We start from the raw sequence: 19,086 nt of genomic DNA on the forward strand, positions 1-19,086 counted from the left end.
GCGCGCGCCGGAGGAAATATAGTCCCTGCCGGCCGGCGGCTCGCGCGGGCGGCGGCGGCGGCGGGGCGGGCGCGCGCGGGGCTGCGCGGGGCTCCCGGGCGCCTGGGGGCCATGCGCCGGCCAGCGCGGGGGGCCCGGGGACCCGGCGCAACTTGCCGGCCGGCCTGAGGAGTTGGAGCGGCCGCGAGCTCGGCGCCGCGGCGCCCGGCCGCCTTTCTTCCCCCTCGCCAGACTCGCCCCCCCCCCCCGGCTCCCTCCGGTTCGGCCTCGGGGGAGGGGGCTCGTGTGCACCCCCCGCCGCGGACGCCCGGTCCGCCCCCGCCGGCTCCCGCCCCGGCGGAGTCGCGCAACTTCCCGGGAGCCGGGGCCAAAGTGAGCGCAAAGTGCTGCCCAAGTTGCCGGGATGGAGCTGCAGAGCCGGCCCGAGGCGCTCGCCGTGGAACTCGCGCGCCACCAGGTAGGCGGCCGGGGGCCCCGAGCCAGGAGTGGGGGGCTTCAGGGACCCGAGCCCGGCGTCCTCTTGCTCGTCGTCGCAGGGTCTCCACCGCTGAAGGTGCCCGGAGAGGGCTCCTCCTCCAGCCTGCCCCGGGGCCGGGGGGAGTTTTTACGAGCCCGGCCCCCCGCCCCCCGAGCTCCTCCTCCTCCTCCCTCCTCTCTCGCAATCTTGCACAGTTTGGGGGGTGGGGTCCGAACCCCGTGGAGTCCGAGCCCCGCGACTTCTCTTTCTCCACGCAGGGTCTGCAGGACTGAGGGTGCCAGGAAGGGGCCCCTTCGAGAGCCTGCCCCGGGGTGTTTGTGTGGGAGCGTGGACCGACCCCACCCGGCCCCCACCCGGCCCCCACCCCCGTGCAACCCTGCACAGTTTGCAAAAGTAGTTTGGCGATTGTTGCTCGGGCTAGCGGCGGCGTGGCGGCCGGAGCCCGAGCGGAATTGCGGCGTGCGCGTGTGTGTGTTGGGGAGATTAGGACGCGACTTGAATATTTATGAGCTTTGCTCGACACGGACTCGCCGTGTTTACTTGGCTCTTTGTTCCTCCCCCCTCCCCCGGCACACAGTCACACTCACACTCACTCGCACACGCACCCCTGCCTGCAAACTTGCACGGCTCGGGGCGCGCCGCCGGGTGGCCGCGGCCCCCGCCCCGCCCCGCGAGCTGCCCCGATGAGGCGGCAGCCACAGGTAAGCGGCCCCGCGCGGCACTGCCCGGCCGCCGCGCGTGCAGGACGCGGCCCGGGGAACTTGGGGCGCTGCGGACAGCCCGGTCCGCGAGCTGTCGGGGGTGGGGGGGTCTGCGGCCCGCGGGGCCCCGGGCGCACTCGACCCCCCGGGGTGGCCGGCCTGAGCCCGCTCCTCCGTGTTTCCGCAGAACGGCGACCTCAAGAAGCAGCTCCACGAAAGGCAACCGCGGATCGCCGCGCTCAGCGACAAACAAGTAAGCGAGCTGGAGCCTGCGCCCCCAAACTCCGCCCGCGGTGGGGAGGAGGGGTCGCCCGGCACTTTGGCAGCACCCTAAAAAGTGCCGGCCTCGGCGCCGCACGCTCAGACTCCCAAAGGAGTCTGTCTGCAGCCCTCAAAGTTACCCGCCCCCTCTTTTCTGGAAAGAAAGAGCCGGGCTCTTGGAGGCCGAGGGGGGGAGAGCAAGGCTCCGGCAGTGGCCGAAAGAGAGAAGCTGCACTCAAAAGGCGGCGAGCAGCCCGGCGTCCATTTTGAGTTGGTGGACATGTTTTTGGAATGTAGCAGTTTCTCCCGGCTGGGTGTCCCCCACTTCACGCCGCTGTGAGGGTAGGGGTGGCGGGGGTCGCTATTTCAGGCCTGGATACCAAACTCCTTGGAAGCGATTTCTGGATTCCATTGCAAACCTGATTTAAAGCGTCGTTCCTCCGGGCTCCCCCCTCCCCTCCACTTCTCCAGCATCACTTTTTATTCTCGGAACCTGACGCCAGCTCGCGGGGAACAAAAGAAAGGCGCCCCCAGGACCCCCCAGTTCTGCCCCAACTTTGGCCTCTGGCCTCCAGGCGTAGATTGGGACACCCGAGGAGCTCCTCGCGGCGTGGGGCACGGCCGCCGACCCCCCTCCCGGCCCCTCCGGGGAGGAAAAGTTGTCCATTGTGACTTAGTTGCGCTGAGCTCAGCGCTCGGGGTTTCAGCACCACGAACAGATGCCGCCGCCAGAGCGCGGCCGGCCGCGCGCCCCCGCCCCCTCCCTCCCCGCCGCTCGCGCCCCTCCCCCTCCGCTCCTCCCCCTCCTCGCCCGGCTCCCCGCACACGCGCTCCCGCCCCTTCCCCGCGCCGCCCGGAGCCGAGAACTTTGAGCGGCGCAGCCAATGGCGCTCCCGGGGCTCCGAGGCTGGCGGGGGCGGGGGCGCCGGCGCCCCTCCCCGCGGCCCCTCCCCTCCGCGGGCCCGCCCCCGCCCCGCCGCACCCCCTGGCCATCGATCGCGCTTCCTTCGGAATGCCGGCCGCAGCCGTCAGCGCCAAACTTGGACAGCGTCGCCCCCGCCCCCGCCCCCGCCGCGGCCGCTGATGTGGCCTCCTCGGTCCTCTCCCAACTCCCGGCCGCCGATCCGATGGCCCCTCCCCGGAGGGGTTTTCGGTGGAGGGAGAGACGTGCACGAGACCGGCGGGGGTGGCGGCGACCGCGGAGCCGGAGAACTCGGAAGCCGGGTGTAAATTTCGAGTCTTTAAAGTTGAAAAGTGATGGGAGGGGGCGTGCGGAGAGGAGGGGGCCGGGGGCTGCGGAAAGAAAGATGGCTGTCCCCGCGGGTCCGCGCCTGGTCGGGGGCGCCCGGCTGGACGGGAGGGTTGGGACGAATGCATTAACCCCTTTCTGTCGGTGCCGCGCCCCCCCCCCCCCCCCCCCCCGGCCGCGCGCGCCCGCCCGCCCGCCTGGCCCGCGCCCCCGTCCGGGCGTGGAAGCTTCCATTCCCGCCGGAGGGGGGTCCGGCGCGCGGCCCCGGCGAAGTCGGGGAGTTCGCGGGGGGAGGGGACCCAGGCCCGGCATTACCATTTTGATTGCTTTGATGCCATTTTTGGAGGGGGAGGGGTTGGAAGACCCTTCGCTGAGCACAAAGATGTTTAATCACTGTGCAGAATCAAATCAGATACTTTATTTATTTATTTTTTTTTTTAAGAAAAAAACCCCATCATCAAATCCCGCACGGTGTGATAGCTGAGGGTTGCTAAGCCCTTTTTTCACTGGGTAAAACGGCAAGTTGTTGACTCTTAGGCTCTGAGTGGAAGATTTAAGAGAGAGAGGGAGGGGGGAGAGGGAGAGGGAGAGAGAATCCAGTAATCCCGCAGCTTTTATGGCAACAATGTCTTTATGTGTGCTTCTGCATGGCAATAGTTTCACTATTTGGAGTGGCTTTTCAGAGCTTGGGTTTGATCATTTCGTCTGTATTGTAGCAACTGTTTCAAGGCTGTTTAAAATTTTATGATGATAGTAAATGAGTAGCTATTTATTATCTGTCATGCCGGAATTTAGATGAGGCTGAGGGAAACATTTGAAAATTCTGCTCGGAGGCTCCGGTGCAGCTTCGGGGAAGGAGCTGTCCGACTCCAGGCTGCCTTTGCCTTTAAATCTGAACTCGGGGAAGGAAAGATGCTTGCGAAAGGACTGCACCTCCATCTTTTTGTGTGTGTGAAGTGTGTGTTCAAAAAGAAAGGAAACAAGGAAAACTTTTGTTCTCTGGCTTTTTAAAAATGTTTCTTTTTTAAATGACTAAATATAACATCTGGTAAGCAGCCAGCATTGGGCCTGGCCATGGAAACTTGTGTTTGGAACTGTCTGTTTTTTTTTCCCCTTTTCCCTTTGTGGCATTTTATATAACAAGGGCTCATAAAAGAGGGAGGGGAGGGGGCTGAGGCCGTGGTGCGGCATGCTAATAAAGCTGCCTGGTCTCTTCCCAGCTCCGAGGTGAAATCTTTCAGAGGTCACCTATGAAATGAGTTGGGTAGACTTAACACTTACTCGTCTCTCCCTCCTTGGGAGAGTTTGGTGGTGATTGGCAGCTCGGCTGAGGAAAGGTCCATGCACAAGCCCTTGGAGGTGATTCTGGGCTGCACCCAGGGTCTGGAAGAGGAGCAGCGGGGCTCTGCTTGGTGACTTCGGAAGCTTCCCCGGGAGAAGCAGAAATGTGGGAGCAGGTAGGGAAAGGCCAGTCTTTTCGAGTTTGTTTTTGACTCAACATAAAATGAAAGGTAGTGCTCATTTGTGGCTTCGCTCGGGAAGAAACTCAGACCATTTACACTTACGAAGACGTGTTTTTGTGCTGCTCCCGCCTGGAATGGCTGCAATGTGGGCTGTAAAGGTTAAGTTTCCATTAAAAGTGCACATGCGGGTGACAAGCGAGGTAGTAAAGGGAACCAGGACCCCGTTACCCACATCTGTTAGAAACACGATAGCCGCTGAGTAATATCTTTTGGTGCCGGGCCATCAATTTCCCATTCATGCCCTTGACGCTGGAATTATTTCAGTGATTTCTAGAAACATGAACAAGTGTTTAAAGATGTTTATCAAGGACTCAGAAGTAAATAGGTTGCTTGTTGGTCAGAAGTAGAGAGATACAAATCCTGTATAACTCTCCAGTGCGTCTCCCACCATCGGTGGATGAGGGGATAACCAGGAAGCCAGCTTCCATAGAACCTTGCTGTTTGAAAACAGAGTTCATATTTTTTGCTTTAAAAAAAAAACAAGGTCTGGGGAGTTGGTCAGAGCTGCATTAGTCCAGGCCACCTTCCCAGGTGTGGCCGCGCCTGGCTGCCAAGGTTTTGAATTCCAGTGGAGGACGGACCCCTCGTCTTTAAGGAGATATGATGTGTGAAGACTCCATTAGTTGCTCCAGTGGTTTTACGCCATGAATTTGCAGCACACGCAGAGAGGCAGGAACATTTTTATCTAAATTGTCAAGCAACAAGCACTTCCATGTAAATAACAGACCCATCATAAGTACTGGGTTGGTTGGTTTTTTTTTTTCCTTCCCTCTTTGGAGCTCTCAGCACGACATTTGGGTGCCACGTGTCCCGGGCGTCTGCAGACTTCAACTTCATGAAGTTCAGCTTCACCAGACTGAGAAGAGCCCCATGTGTTAACTGCAGACTGCGCAGGTGTGGCCTTGTGAGAGAGGGACCCGCCCAGAGGTGAACTGGGGGCCTTTCGTACCTCTGGATCCATCGGTTTGATGGACTCTGGATTCTGAGGGGCTGTCCTTAAGTGCAGCAATAAAACTATGTCTTCTTGAAAGGTATTATGTATGTGGCACGTACCCCGGGCGCTGAATCATGTCCTCACCATGATTCACGAGCCACGGTGGGCACCGGAGGGACTGCACCGGACAGAATTGCAGGCTGGGTTTTATTCCGAAAGCTCCCGATTGTTTGCAGTCCCTCGGTAAAAGGACAGAGCCGTTTTCCAAGAGTTCCTTCAAGTCTGTCCCTATCCAGGAGGGTAAATTTTCGGCTTCCTGACTTCGATTGGAAGTTGTCACGCTTCTGATATAGCATCATCACATGCTAAAGAGAAAATGTCCCAAAGCTCCACATTCTGTCCCCTGTAGGGAAGAGTACCGACTAGGGTGGCAGCCTCCACCTGGCTTGGCTCACCACCACCCTTGCCCTCAGCAGCCCGTGTCCCTCCCACACTCACCGGAGCCCTGTTCCTAGAGTCCCTCTTCCGCTACCCCCTCCCCCCTCCACCACCCAGGCCCCTCCCCAATCATCTCTTAATTGGAAGATTACAATACATCCCCTATAAAAACCAATAAATAAATAAATAACCAGACCGAAAAACAAATTTAAAAAACCCACCACCAACAAAACCCAAAACAGTTTATTGAAGTATAATGCACCTAGCCTATCACTCACCCGTTTAAGGTGCACAATTAAGTGTTTTGTGTGTTTTTTTTTTAAATATATTCCCAGAGATTTGCAGTTGTCATCACCATCAATTTTAGAACATTTTCATCTTTCAAAAAGAACGCTGTCACTGGCTGCCCACCGCCACTGATCTGCCTTCTTTCTCTAGAGAGTTGCCTATTTTTGGTGTTTCCTGTGAATGGAATCACACGACGTGCGGTGTGTACGACCAGCTTCTTTGCCTGGGCGTAGCGTTGTCCAGGCTCATCCGAGCCGTAGCAGGTAGAGGCCCTTCATTCCTTTTCGTGTCTGAATAATATTCCATCGTGCAGAGAGACCACAGTCTGGGTGGCCGTTTACCAGCTGATGGTGTTTGGGCCGTTTCCTTCCATGAATAACATACTGCATCTCCTCTTGCCCCTTCTGGTATGTTCTTCTTGATCTGCACTCAGGGCATTACTCCCATCTCCCTCCTACACATGCGGCGCTGTCTCCGTGGTTGCTTTTCAGCAGCTTCTCCGGCACCGTGAGCATCTCCTTGCCTCTAGAGAGTGCTGGGTGTTGTTTCTCTTTTTTCCTCTCTGCTCTGTGCTGGACTGTAAGCTCTGTGAAGGGTGGGGGCCCGTCTGCTCTCCTCTGACCCTGTATTCTCAAGGCAGTGCCTCGTAGGGTTGGATTGCACATTTGCTGAGCGAGCGGAAGACCTTGTAATAAGACGGGCATGAGGATTAGTAGTGATTCACCGAATGGTCCTCACCGAATCCCCAGCCTGTAGTAGGCGTGCAATAAATGGCAGGTTATTGTATGCTCGAGAGGAGCGGACAGAAACGAGTAAGACGCCCAGTTCCCGGCCCTTGGAAACCGCACCAAAGAGGGAGCCGTAGATAACCGTGTTTCCAGAAGAGCCCAGAAGAGTTCTGGGGAAGTCCCGCGGTGGGAGCACCTGCCTTGTTCCTGTCCTGGAGACTGAGGAGAGCTTCCTGGAGGGGGTTCTGGGAGGGGTCCTCGAGGACACCTGGGGCTGTGGACAGGAGAAGCTGGTGGCCAAGCCTGCTGAAGGACAATGGCTTGAAGAAACCTGCAGATGCTGTGAGCTTTCTGGCAGTAAAACCATGGCAGACAGCAGGAGAGGGCATCAGAGAAGGCGAGCTGGGACCAGAGCAAGGAAGGCATCACTTGCCTGGATGAAGGCCTGGAGTTTACACTGTAGGTTTAGATGGAGCCAGGGGCTGTTAGTGCGCACAGGCCGAGAGCCCCAGGAATGGTGCTGGGCACATGGGAAGGGAGGAGGGACAAGGAGGCCTGACCTGCCTCCCTGCTTGGCCCAGCCAGGCCATATGAGCTCTTCAGGTATTTGTCACCTGCGCAGGGAGGATCTCACACGGATGATGGGGTCCGGGCATGACATGGGGAGGAGGCTGGGAACCTGCTGCCCCATAGCCCTGGGCGACCAGCACCTAACAGGCTGCGAGGGCCGGGGGGCCGCTGGGGTCCTCTTCCTCCCGCCTTCACCAGAGTTTCTTCGAGCTGAGAAATTCATTGGGAGCCGTGGCGCTTCCAGAAACCTAGTTGGCAAGTCTGGCCAGTTGATTTAAAAACAAATATATGTGTGTACCTCCACGTACATATGCACGTATCTGTTGGTTCTGTCTGTGTTACTGCTTTTATTTTGGCTACGGAGCATATGCTATGCGAAGTAAGTAATGAGTATGTTAATTTGAACCAATAAATACATACTCGAAGCGTACGTAACCCGTATGTGACGTCAGTTGCTGACTTTTCGGGATTCCGCACTGAAGGTGAGGGGATTCATTTTCGAGCTAAGAAAACGATTGCCGTTCTCCTGCAGTGAACCCGTAACGAAGTAAGGTGGTGATCGCTGTTCTTCTCATTAGCTCTCTTAACAGTGAGAAGATAAGAATTGCGCTTTCAGAAAAGTCTTTACTGTGAGAGCAACACATGCTTGCTTGGAAAAAGGCTCACAGTATGAATCTGAAGGTCTCACCACCCCGGCCCCCGTCTTTCCGCCCCGTCCTCGATTGTGGCTGAGAGCAGGACGCGTTCTGTGCGCACAGACGCCCGAAACCTGCATAAACCTGCACGGTGCGGGCACCAAGCGCACCAAGCTCACCGTGCCTCCGCATGCTTCCTACACTCGGCATCATACAGCGCACATCTGTCTCGGGAAGAACTCGGTTGAATTCCATGAGCCTTGGATGAGCAGCCACCAAGTGCTGGGGATGTGGAGGGGATGGTGGGTGGGGCGCTGTTATTAGCAACGGGGACGTCTCATTTTGTAAGGCTTCTTACACTTAGAAAGTGATTTCATTGTCTGCAAACATTTCCACATATCCCTGGGGAGACAGGTGTCCCCACGGTTTCCTATTCCTTGAAGCCCGGTGAGGCATCTGCTTGAGATATTCAACCGCTGGACCAACGCTGGTGGCAGGCGGGGGGTGTGCTCTGATGGGTGCTTGAGGACCGTTCCAAGGAGGTGACATTTCTACCTGTAGGGAAGCAGAGAGACAAACTTCGTAGAGATGGCTATCTGCTGCTCCATACTCTGCAGCGGGTCTGTCTGGCCCATCACCTCTCTGATGCTGTCTTTTTATTTAATAGTCAGGATCATCCCATGAGTTGGGGCAGGCCGGACAGGGGAATCTCTCCTGCTGGACCGCTTCCCAAGGTCAAACAGCTTAGGACCACCGAGATGGGGCCTTCTGTTGTAGCCACTGCCTCATCTCCGACAGGCCCCTGCTTTGTAGAGTCAAATGTCCCGTAGCCACAAGAGCAGAGACCCTAAAGTTCCCCACCACCGTTCATAACCCAGCTCCCTGCATCTGGCTGAGTTGCTCTGGACGAGTCATTTTGCTGCCTTGAGCTTCCTGTCCGTAAAGTGGGTGTAGTAACGGGACCCATCCCAACCAGGAAGCAAAGGGAATTGTGGTCCTTGCACCGGAGACCACAGGAGACACCTACTGAGCCCTGCCCTGTGCCTCGGGGGCCGCCACCTTTGCACTGCTGCTCACGACTGTTCCCTGATCCCCACGTTCTTCAAGCCAGAGCGTCCTGTTGCCCCGTGGCTCCCGGTAGAGCTGGAATCGGCTGTGCCTTTTTCTCCAGCCAGTCCAAGTTTCGCTTTGATATTCAGCCTCTTAAAACAGCTGCTGACGGGGCTGTACAATTGATTTCAATTAGCTTTGAATTTTTTCAATGAAATGACTCTGATAATAACTTTGGTAATCCCACGATGCCTCATTAGAGCTGCCGGCTATGATGATTAGCCCTGTGATTTAGCAAGTTTTTCCTCTGACACTTTTGTCCAGGACCCACGTCACGGGCTTGCTGCTGCTTTTGCATCACTTGGACGAGCCCACACTGAAGGTGCCGCTGCCTGTTCACCCACCGGAGCTCGCCCTGGGCCTGAGAAAGCGCCCGCCTTCCCCGGCAGCCTGGGTTCCTGCCGCTGAGCAGAGTCTTGGCACGTGTCGGTGGCACCTGGAGGGCAGGGAGGCCTGTTTGGGGGCGCGGGTATCAGTCTGCTCAGCCTCCGAGGCCCTCACCCCACCCAGACACAGGTGGACTTTAGCGGAAGTGGCGGGTTTCTGCAGGGGATGCAGCGTGGCCACGCGGCTCAGAATGTACGTTGTTGATGGAACAAGGAGTCTGGGTTTGATTTCCCTTCCAGAAGAGGGCCGCCAAGAAGGCTGTTAACTTATGCCTCCGAGAGGCACGTAACAAAGAGGTTAAAAAGCGCGAGTTTCCAACTGGACGGACAGGAGCTGTAGACGCCACACCACCCTCCTGTGGCCACTGCACGTTCAGTGGGTGTAACGTGGGGAGCACAGTCCCTTACAAATGAGGCTGCAGAGCGTGGCACAGGGTAAGTGCACAAGAAGCGACCTGGGAGAGGTGCTCGGAGGGTTCAGCAGGACGATGCGTTCAGCCCTGGGTCCTCAGCAGGCGGGGCCTGGCCGTCCTCTGTTCTCCATCTTGAGTCCCAGCTTCCCTGTTCGAGGCTAGCCTGAGCCAAGTCCCTCCGAGGGCTCTCTTGGACCGACCCATTCCCCGTTCACATAGCTCATTGGGAAAGGCCTGCTCCTAACTTCCATTTTATTGAGGGCAGGCTGAAGCCCAGAGAGAGTCAGGGGCTTGTTGACGTCACACAGGCGGTGAGTGGCGGGGCTGCTGTCCAGCCTGGGCCTCATGGTCCTCACCTCTCCGCTGGAGTGGTCGGGAGAGGGATGAGCACACTTCATGCCACGACTCAGAGAAGTGGCCAGGGCGTGCGTTCAGATAGAAGTTGCGTGGAGTTAGCACATCAGAGACAAGCGCCGGTGAATTTGAGGTAGCCGGTCCATGATGATGAGCGGGACCTTTACTCTGGGGTACAAGGTCCTAGAACTTTGGTAGGACCCTGGCTCTGCATCTAGTCTCTGCCTGGGGCACCGGGATGGGGAGTGGGTGGCAGGCTGGGTGCAGGGAGGGGTCTCTGCAGCGTGGAAGCTGAGCTTCGGGCTGGCCCCCAAAGCACACTGTCCTCCCCACCCTTGGGTGGCAAGTTCCCGGGGCCGTGCCCTCCACTCTCTTGGTGCCACCTTGGCCCCCTCTGGCTTGGCTGCTGGGATTCCTGTTTTCAGGGTTAGTCCTCACTGACATGAGGAGACATCTTCTCATTTTGAAACGGCTTCTGTTTTCCAAAGGAAGAGACTTGCTTCCTTAAGTTATGTTTTTTTTTTTTAACTGTGGCTTATTGTTTGGTGGTAGCGGTTTCCAGAGCACCGTGAGAAGTTGCTCATCCAGCTCCGTCCTGGTTTTACTGTCCAACGGCCAACAGCAGGCGTCCTGTGCGGGCTCAGATGGGCCACACTTCACTTTTTTTTCCTTTCGCTTGGCACCTGTGTCGGTCTTGTTAAAACAGCAGAAAGAAGTGCTTCCCCGGGGGACTTTAGGGTTTTTTTGGTCCAAGGCTGAGTGGCTCCTGAGCCTCCAAGTGATGACAATAGGAGGGGCAGGTGGCCGAGTCCTTATCTCAAAGTGGGGTAATGCTGCTTCCCAGGCAAGGTTGTCCTGAGGACGCGCGTCCAGGTGCGTGGTGTAACTCCCGGCACGCAGCAGGGCGGTGGAGTTAGACGGAGCTCTTTGCAGTATCGCTTGATCGACCATAATGTGCAAAGCCGAAGGTTGGCGGCACCCCAAAGATGCTATTGCCATGGAGAAGTAGGGGGCTTTTTGTCGGGACGGAAACCTCTGGGTTGCTGTTGTCTCCATGGATTGGTGCGGCCACAGCTGGGACTGGGTCATGGATTTGGGATTTCGTGGAAAGTTAGGATGTGTGTCCCCAAGACTTGGCATGGGGGGACATTGCGGGGCACCTCTGCTGAGCCCCCGTGTCACATGTGGGAAACTGAGGCCCTGAGCGGGGAGTTGGGGATGGCACCCAGGAGCCAGGACAAGCCCCGGGGATGGCGGTCTTCCCAACCACACAACATATTTGTGCAAGAATTGCATGTTGTTTTTGTTCAAACAGTCACATTTCCTTCATCGGAGGGTTTTTTGGGGAAGCATCCTGGTGGGGGTCCGCTGTGTAACGTGCCGGACTCTTGCACAAGATGTCCTTTCTGACAGCAGGACTGCCAAGGAAAGACCCCGGGGCAATACCTGGGGGTGTTTCAGAGCCGTCCTTAGACTTTAAGAGCAGGTGACCCCCATTTGGCACAAGCAGGGGACAGGCAGCGCCGGCAGGACCCAGCCCATTCCAGGACTGCCATGTTGTGAATCTCACTGAACCTGATCGCAGCCCTGGTGCGGGCGGGCTTCAAAACGCTGGTTCAGGACGAGTCCCTGCAGGGCTGTCCTTGACCCCGGCCGCCGGCCCGCACTCCCACCCACACTCCCGCCTTCAGAGACTGATGGTGGCTTGCGTGGGGAGAGTCACTCTCCCAGATGGAAAAGGTGCTAAGAAATTGTGATATGAGGGGAGCAGTCGTCTTGAAGGGAAGCCATGATTGCCTTTTCATCTCTTGTGTGGAAGCAGCAAAAAGTTACTTGAAACTGCCGTTGGGAGAGGTCTGGGAGAGGTCCGTTGGGGTCTCCCTGGGGGGCGCCAGCAGGCTGCCCCAGGTGATACTGCAACGGATCTAGGGAGAGGCTTTTTGCCTCACAAAAGAGAAAAAGGCACATGGGGCAGGGGAGAGCGAGCGAGAGAGAGAGAGAGGGAGGAGAGAGATGTGTTTCTCTTTGATGTCATTCAGGTGGAAAGCCAATCTGCGCATGTAAATGAACTTGAAAATGCAATTAAAAATATATACATATTAGAGACTGTGATCCAGAATTTAACGTGAGATGCAAGTTACAAAGTGACGAGCCGCATCTCCTACAATCAGTGATACCAACTCTTCTCTGTGATTAATGCGTCTCGTCTGGGCGGTAAGAAACACACCACGGTTAAATACCAGAGTTCCCGCCGAGACTGTAGTCTGACAGTCTCCCCGAAAGCCCGCGTCGCCAGCCCCTCCCAGCTGCCGCGGCCGAGGGGACAGGTGCTCCGGAGGGCCTCTCCAGGGGCTCGTCGCGCCTTGATGGGAGAGGAGACCTGAGAGTTGTGGGCATCACTGCGGGCGGAGACCAGAGACCAGAGACCAGACCACGTCCTGAGTGTGGTCACGGCTGTGGCTCCAGCCAGTGGGCCTGTCACAGGGAGGTCACAAGGAGCCACCTTATCTGAAGCCGGAGCTGGGATGTGGCGGTGGGGGGGGAGGCACTGGGGTGTTCAGCTTGGGAGGGGCTTGCGGGGAGCAGGGTGACAGAGTTCTCCCTGACTTAAGGCCTTCACTGAGAAGGCAGCTGTGGGGCAAGGGCCTGCAGAAGCTGGAGCCTCGTGGTTCTCTGCAGGAAGAATGTTCCAGGCAGAAGTCACAGCCTGTGCAAACGCTCTGAGGTGGGGCGTGCCTGACTTTTCCAGCGGAGGCTGGTGTGGCTGGGAGAGAGTGACAGGTAAGCGTGAGGGGGGTCAGGGAGCTGATGGGACAGGGTGGGGGGAGGCTCTCCTCTCCAGCACGACTGACCCCTGCCCTTAAATCATCGACTGGCTGTAATGTGAAAGAGGGAGCCACCCTGGGGCGCCTGCGCGGCTCAGTGGGTTAAGCTTCTGCCTTCAGCCCAGGTCATGATCTCAGGGTCCTGGGATCGAGCCCCGCATCGGGCTCTCTGCTCGGCGGGGAACACTCTTCCCCTTCTCTCTCTGCCTGCCTCTCTGCCTACTTGTGATCTCTCTCTCTCTCAAATAAAGTAAAAAATAAATAAATAAATAAAAGAGGGAGCAGCCCTTCCATGGGGCAGAATTTTGAATAGAGACTGCAAGTTACCAGACGGGCAGTTTTAATTCCCCAAGTGTGGAGAACTTCCCTGATGCGCTGTCCCAGGATAGAATCGGTGGTTCTGTGTTCTTTGTCCATCAAACCAGCATCTAATCAGCCAAGGGGAAGCAGCAACCAATGGCGATCGGAGGGGAGACCAGGCCGGTTCTCCCTACGCTGAGATCCTGTTTGGAAACGCTAAGGCTCATCACGGATTCCGTAACTGCCTCATTCCAGTCCGAGATGCTCGCTAACGCAGAATCACAAACTTTGACCCACAGGCAGCGCATGGTGCTGCTGAGGGCTGGGACCCCTGCACAGACCATGCCCTGCCCTCTGGAGGGGGGAGACACTGTGGCCCGGCCCCGCCCATCCCCCATCAGCCCATGGCCTGGCCCCGTGCAGCCTTCTCCTTTGACACTTCCAGAGGAACCAGAAAGTCTGCATCTGTGAGATCTCGTGCGGGGTGGATGTGGGTCGTGCACGCATTAAGGCCTTTTCTAAACGCTGCTGGCCCAGGGGGGCACTCCTGCAGCCAGCTCCGAGCCGTGTCCTCCGCCGTGCGTCCTCTGACCGCCTTTCTGAGCTCCTTCCCCGAGCCCCGCTTGCTGCTGCTTCATCGTTCATCACCCAGGCCTAGCTGAGGTGGGCTGGTGTCCCTTCACGGATCCGTCTCACTGGATCGTGATCTAGCAGTGTCCTGCCTCCCTCTCCCCCGGTCACCATCTCACGTGGCGTCCACGGACTGAGCGCTCAGCTTCTGTAACCTTCAGGGGCTAGGACAGCGAGCCCCGAGAGATGGCAGTTCTGGACCGTAGAGAACCCCCCACTTCCCGACCCAGCCCCCGTTAGGGGAAAACAGTCAGTTGCCCAGCTGAGGGCCGTTGAATTTCTTCAGGAACATTCAGCTCTCCTTTAGTAAGTAAGTGGAACTCAAGTCTATACCCGCAAATAAAACGGGCCTGCAGCGCCGCGTGCCCTGGCTGAAGTCGGTGCCTTGTTCAAGTTATTTTATTAACAGGTTCTGCTGAGTGGGCTCGGATGGGGACTGCCGCCCTCATATTGTCGATCTAATTATAAACACGAGGGACAGGACCAAATAAGTAGCCTTTAAAGGGAGAAGAGTCTGGCAGCTTGGTTTAAAGTGTCCTTTAATGAACTTCTTTGGCACTTGTCTCTTAGCAACACATTTTATTACCTCCTGGTGCAGCTGGACGCGCGGTAACTCATCCCCCTCCCCCGGCGGCCCCGCGCCGGCGCGCTCGGGCAACGGAGGGAGGAATGTCCCGACCCGCTTTCCCGAGGCTCCGTGTGCATCTCTCCTGCTTTGTTTGGTTGATGAGAAAGGCAAACACGGCCCCGGGAGTGGGCACCTTGCGGGCGGCTGGAGCTGCCACGGAGGGGAGCCTGGCCTGGTCTGGAAGGTCGGCGGGGTCCTCTTGCAGCTGGGCTGCCCCCGGGCCAGATGCTGGTGCTGCGGGCTGCTCGCAGAGGTGCCCGGCCTCTCCCGGGTGCTTCCCGGGTTTGGGTGTTTTTATCTGGACTCCTTCCCTGTAATGACACTAATTTGGATGTGGTAGAAGTGGGGACGTTTGCAGATCTTTCATGGTCGTCAGCAGCCTGTGAGCGGGGATGGCGGAAAGCTCTAGATGAAGTGGACACGGTCGGGAGGGCACCGCAGGGGCGGAAGGAGGACTGAGACTCGGGGCCTGGGTCCACGGCTCGGAAGCCCAGGGAGCCCAGCCCGCTCCTGACCTTCCCGAGCTTACCCTCGTTGTCGGCTGTGTGCGCGTCCTGGGGCAGATGACCACGAACCGGGGGCTCACAGCCACAGACGTTCACTCTCTCCCCGTGTGGAGCCAGCGCACTGAGACCCCGGTGTGGGCCGGCCGAGCTCCCTCCTGAGGCTCCGGAGCACTGTCCTTCCTCCTCTGCCAGCTCCTGGGGGCTCCTGGACTCTCTAGGGCTTGTGGCTGCTTCTCCCCAGGCTCTCGCCTCCGGCTTCGTGTGGCCATCATCCCTGTGTGTCTGTCTCTCTTCCCGTAAGGACCCAGTCGTTGGATTTAGGGCCTGCCCTAATCCCGTGTGACCTCAACTTAACCGATCACATCTGCAAACATTCTCGTTCCACATAAGGTCACGCTGAGATTTTGGGTGGACATGAATTTGGGGGAGATCGTTCAACCCAGTGCACCTGCCACTTGAGGTAATCACACTGACCTCAGGTGAGGGTTGGGGGGACCAGAGTCGATGGTGGCCTCTTGGTGCTGGCCCAATGCCATGAATGCCCTGGGCCCCGAGGTGTCTGCCCTGCCTGCCCTTCCCTGCAGCCGGGAGCTCAGAGGGGAGCCGCCGAAACCATGCTCGTCGTGAGAAAGTGGCCGTATTTTCTCAGTGTGTCACCCGGCAGTGGGTGTGAATACTGGACGTCGGGACCATCCCTGGAAAACCTACATGTGCCCTTTGTCATGGCTGGCGGCTCAGCAGAAGTGCAGAATTGGACGTGAAACTCCGGCTTGAAAACCAGCCAGCCGGTGGTTTCACCCTGATCAGTTCTCACTCGGTCGCAGGGAAAGGGCGCTCTAGAACACAGTGGACAGTGAGCGGGAACACACGCCTGCCCGGCGGCGCGGGAGCCCCCGCTTGTCCTGTAGGAAGGTACGGGGTCCCCGGCTGGAGCCCGAGGCTCTCCTCCTGTGGGCTCCCACCTCCCAGGAGCTCTAGGACCTTGTGCCAGGCATACGTCTCCACAGGCCTCAACCTCCCCATCTGTGAAATGGCTGTGATGAGGGACCCTGCGTCTGAGGCCCGTGGTGGGGATGAAATTCACTACGTGGAAGCCCGCTGTAAACCGCGACCTGCCACGTGTGGGGGTTGGATGGGCCTTGCTGCCCTGAGGCTTCAGTCCACTCTCTTGGACGTTCGGGAGGCCACGTCCTCTCTGGGCCACTCTAGGGCCATTGTCACCGGCAAGACGATGGAGCCAGTATTCCCCTGTGACCGGCCGCCTGCTCCCCGGCCTTCCTCCAGCGACCGTCACTCCCGCTCGCACTCCGGTCTGCCAGGCGAGGACGCCACGGCTTGGGCGCGGGGACCCAGCCCAGACTCAGCTCTGGAGCTGCGGTGTGAACCCAGTCGGCCTCCAGGTGCGAGCTTGAGCACCTGCACGGTCTGTGTGTCACACTGGCCGCCACACGTCCCAGGGGCTGGGGACACTGCTTGTGGGTGTGGCACTTGGGGTTCCTACGGGTCTTCCCTGTACCTGGTGCCTTGTGGTGGGAGTCCCAGGGGACTGAGTGAGGAACCGGAGGCCCCCAGGGCCCTGCTGGGTCCTGCGTCAATCGTTCCGCGTCATTTCCTGCGCCTGTGAAGTGAGGACGAGAGGTCAGTGTGTGCTCTGCAGGATCATTGCAAAAGCAAAGTGGGGATTCGAGGGGAGGTCCGGGGACTCGGGGGGCTGGGCGTGGGGCTGCTGGGGCCACGTGGGTGGGCTGCAGTGCCCGCTGTCTTCCCCATCCCCACCCCCCCACCATTTAGTTTGCACCTACTGTATGCCAGGTGTCTTCCACGCTGTAGTGCTCTTACTCCCTGGAACAAAGCTGTGGTCCCTGTTTACGGCGACAGGAAGTGACGCTGGAGCCCTTCTGTAGGGGTGTGGAGGGCGGCACTGGGCCAGGCTCAGACGGAGCTGGTGTGAACCCTGCAGCCGTTCCGCACCTCCACCGGCGGCTTCGTTCCTGGTGCGCAAGAGATGCTCAGCAGCGATCCCTGGGCCACCGGAGGTTTCTGGGGCTCCGTGGGGGGGCATGGCCTGTCATCACCCTTGCTTTGCAGCCGCCCGCAGTGAAGCAGGACCCGGAGACATGGCTGGCGGCCAAAGCTGTGGGGTGGCTGTCTTCCCGGCTCCCGAGGGCCGGCTGGGGGCTCAGGTCTGGCAGTCTCTAAGACCAGGCCGAGGGGCGCGCTCGGGTTTGGTGGGGAACCTGATCCTGACTCCAGCTCCTGCTGCCTGAGGCCACAAAGAAGCAAAGGAAGAAACTGCTGCAGACCGTGGTTCTGATCCTTTTGTTCCAACCCTGGGCACCATACGCTATGTCTGAAAATTCTGCAAGGCTGGCGTGTCCGTGGCTAGTTGGTAGGTAACAGAATCCAGAATTGTCCCCTCACTGAGCGGGTCCAGAAGGGGCTGGTCTTCCATGCTCTAATGGAAAGACGCACCGTGTTCCCTCTGCGTCCCGCACGGCTCCAGCCGGCCTGTGCTCCGAGGGGGCGGGGTTGCTGCGAGGCTGCGGCAGTCCGGCCCCCGGTGTCTGCCCTTGCTCAGCACTTTCATCCGGGGCCTCCAGCCCTTGGGCTGTGTCCCATGTCACTCTAGCCCCTGTTCCGTCAGCCAAAGCCTGCCGCGTGGCCACACTTGCCATGAGAGGGCAGGGCGGGGGCCAAGGGATCGTCCCGCCCAGTCGGCAGCTGTCTGCCACACGGCCGCCTGCTCGTGTGGCCCCTCCCACACCCACTTCCCAGCACCCCTCTGGGGTCGTGGAGCCTACAGTAGGAGGCGGTGGGAGGGCTTGGGAGAGGGTGGCCTCTGGAGCCCACAGACGCGGGTCTGTGTCCTGCCCCTGCCGCGATGAGCCGTCGGTCCTGTGGAAACCATCCCCGCCTTGCTCCCTGCGCCGTCCGCGCAAACGTGTGCTCTCCCCGCTCCCAAATCCGGCTCGCCTGTCGGGCCAGGAGGAACCGTGTCTCCTTCAGGCCGTGGCTCCGTGACCCCCCAGTGCCGGGGGCCCTGTTTCGCGCCGGTGGCTCTGGGGTTACTGGTGGAGCAGGAGCTGCGGGAGGCAGGGTGGCCGGGCTGGCAGGGGACACAGCTCCCTGTCGTGTGTCAGGGAGTCCTTGTGCACCCCAGAGGCGGCGAGCCTGTGAAGCTCTTCCTTAATTAAGTTTTTCCTCTGGGCCCGCAGTGAACGTCTGCTGCTCCGTCGGGGCTCGTGTTAACCTCGCGTGAACCTCGTGTGCTCTGGCCGGGGCAGGGGCGGGGTGGCTGGGGATTGGTGTCGTGGGCATCGTCCCTAAAAGTCTTCGCCCCGGAAGTGCTCGTGTGGCCTTTGCCACCTGCTCCCGCCCAGTCCGGACCTCCCAGTTCGCTCGGTCCCGGCCACGTGGCAGGGGTCGGCCTGTGGCTGTTAACCAGACTCGGCCTCTGAGGGGGAGACAGAGCGACTCGAGAGGATGTGCTTCAGCCTCCCGGGGACAGAGGCCGCTCCAGGGAGCAGCACTCGGTTCTCTCTGGGAAGCATCGCGGTGTCATCCTCCCCGTAGTGCACATGAGGAAACTAAGGCAGAGAGATGAGCGACCTGCCCGAGGCCCATGGTGAGGGAGGGGCTGTGCCAGGATTCGGGAAACATCTACTTGACCCCAGCAGGCACTCGTGTCCCCATTTTACAGATGAAGAAACTGGGCCCCAAGAGGTCAGCGACTCTCCCCAGTCACCCACCTCCTAGATGGCGGTGCTCAGGTCCGCGGCCCCGTCTCCCCTTCCCCGGACTGTGCGGCTCCCAGACACATGGGGGTGGAGGGATGTGGCGTGCGGCCCCGGGTTGTGACCTCTTGGCTGGCGGGCACGCTCCCCGCCTTGCCCCCGCTGGGTGCCCCACGTCCCCTGGCGGCCGAGCCAGAACGTACTTGTAGAGGGCTGAGCCCTTCCGTGACGACCCCTGGCTCAGTGCTCCCCACGCACGTGCGGTCTGAGGATGAAAAGAGGGATTTGGTGGGAGAGGGTTTGGTTTCTGTTTCAGATCTGGGCCTCCTGTATTGGTTCCGGGTTCTCCTATCCATCCATCCACCCCCCGGGGGAGACTGTGATGAGCCACGGTG

At 59.0% G+C, this 19,086-nt stretch overlaps 1 protein-coding gene across 7 annotated transcripts in view; it reads left to right on the forward strand.

Moving 5' to 3' along the window:
• The first annotated feature begins 300 nt into the window (after window positions 1-300).
• PHF21B (PHD finger protein 21B) overlaps window positions 301-19,086 on the forward strand; it is an 82,926-nt gene continuing 64,140 nt past the window's right edge. For 4 of the 7 annotated variants that reach the window (XR_014314030.1, XR_014314031.1, XR_014314032.1 and 1 more), the window contains exons 1-2: window positions 974-1,179; window positions 1,367-1,432. Coding sequence is in view for 4 of the 7 variants with exons in the window: in XM_082739823.1 (XP_082595949.1) it covers window positions 984-1,179; window positions 1,367-1,432 (262 nt within the window). In the remaining 3 variants the exon portion in view is untranslated. Of the gene's footprint in view, window positions 458-973; window positions 1,180-1,366; window positions 1,433-1,460; window positions 2,667-19,086 lie in introns of those variants that run through there. The other 3 variants (XM_082739825.1, XM_082739827.1, XM_082739824.1) reach the window with 3 other exon arrangements.

Source organism: Mustela nivalis (genome assembly GCF_964662115.1).
Source record: "Mustela nivalis genome assembly, chromosome: 7".
Lineage (NCBI taxonomy): Eukaryota > Metazoa > Chordata > Mammalia > Carnivora > Mustelidae > Mustela > Mustela nivalis.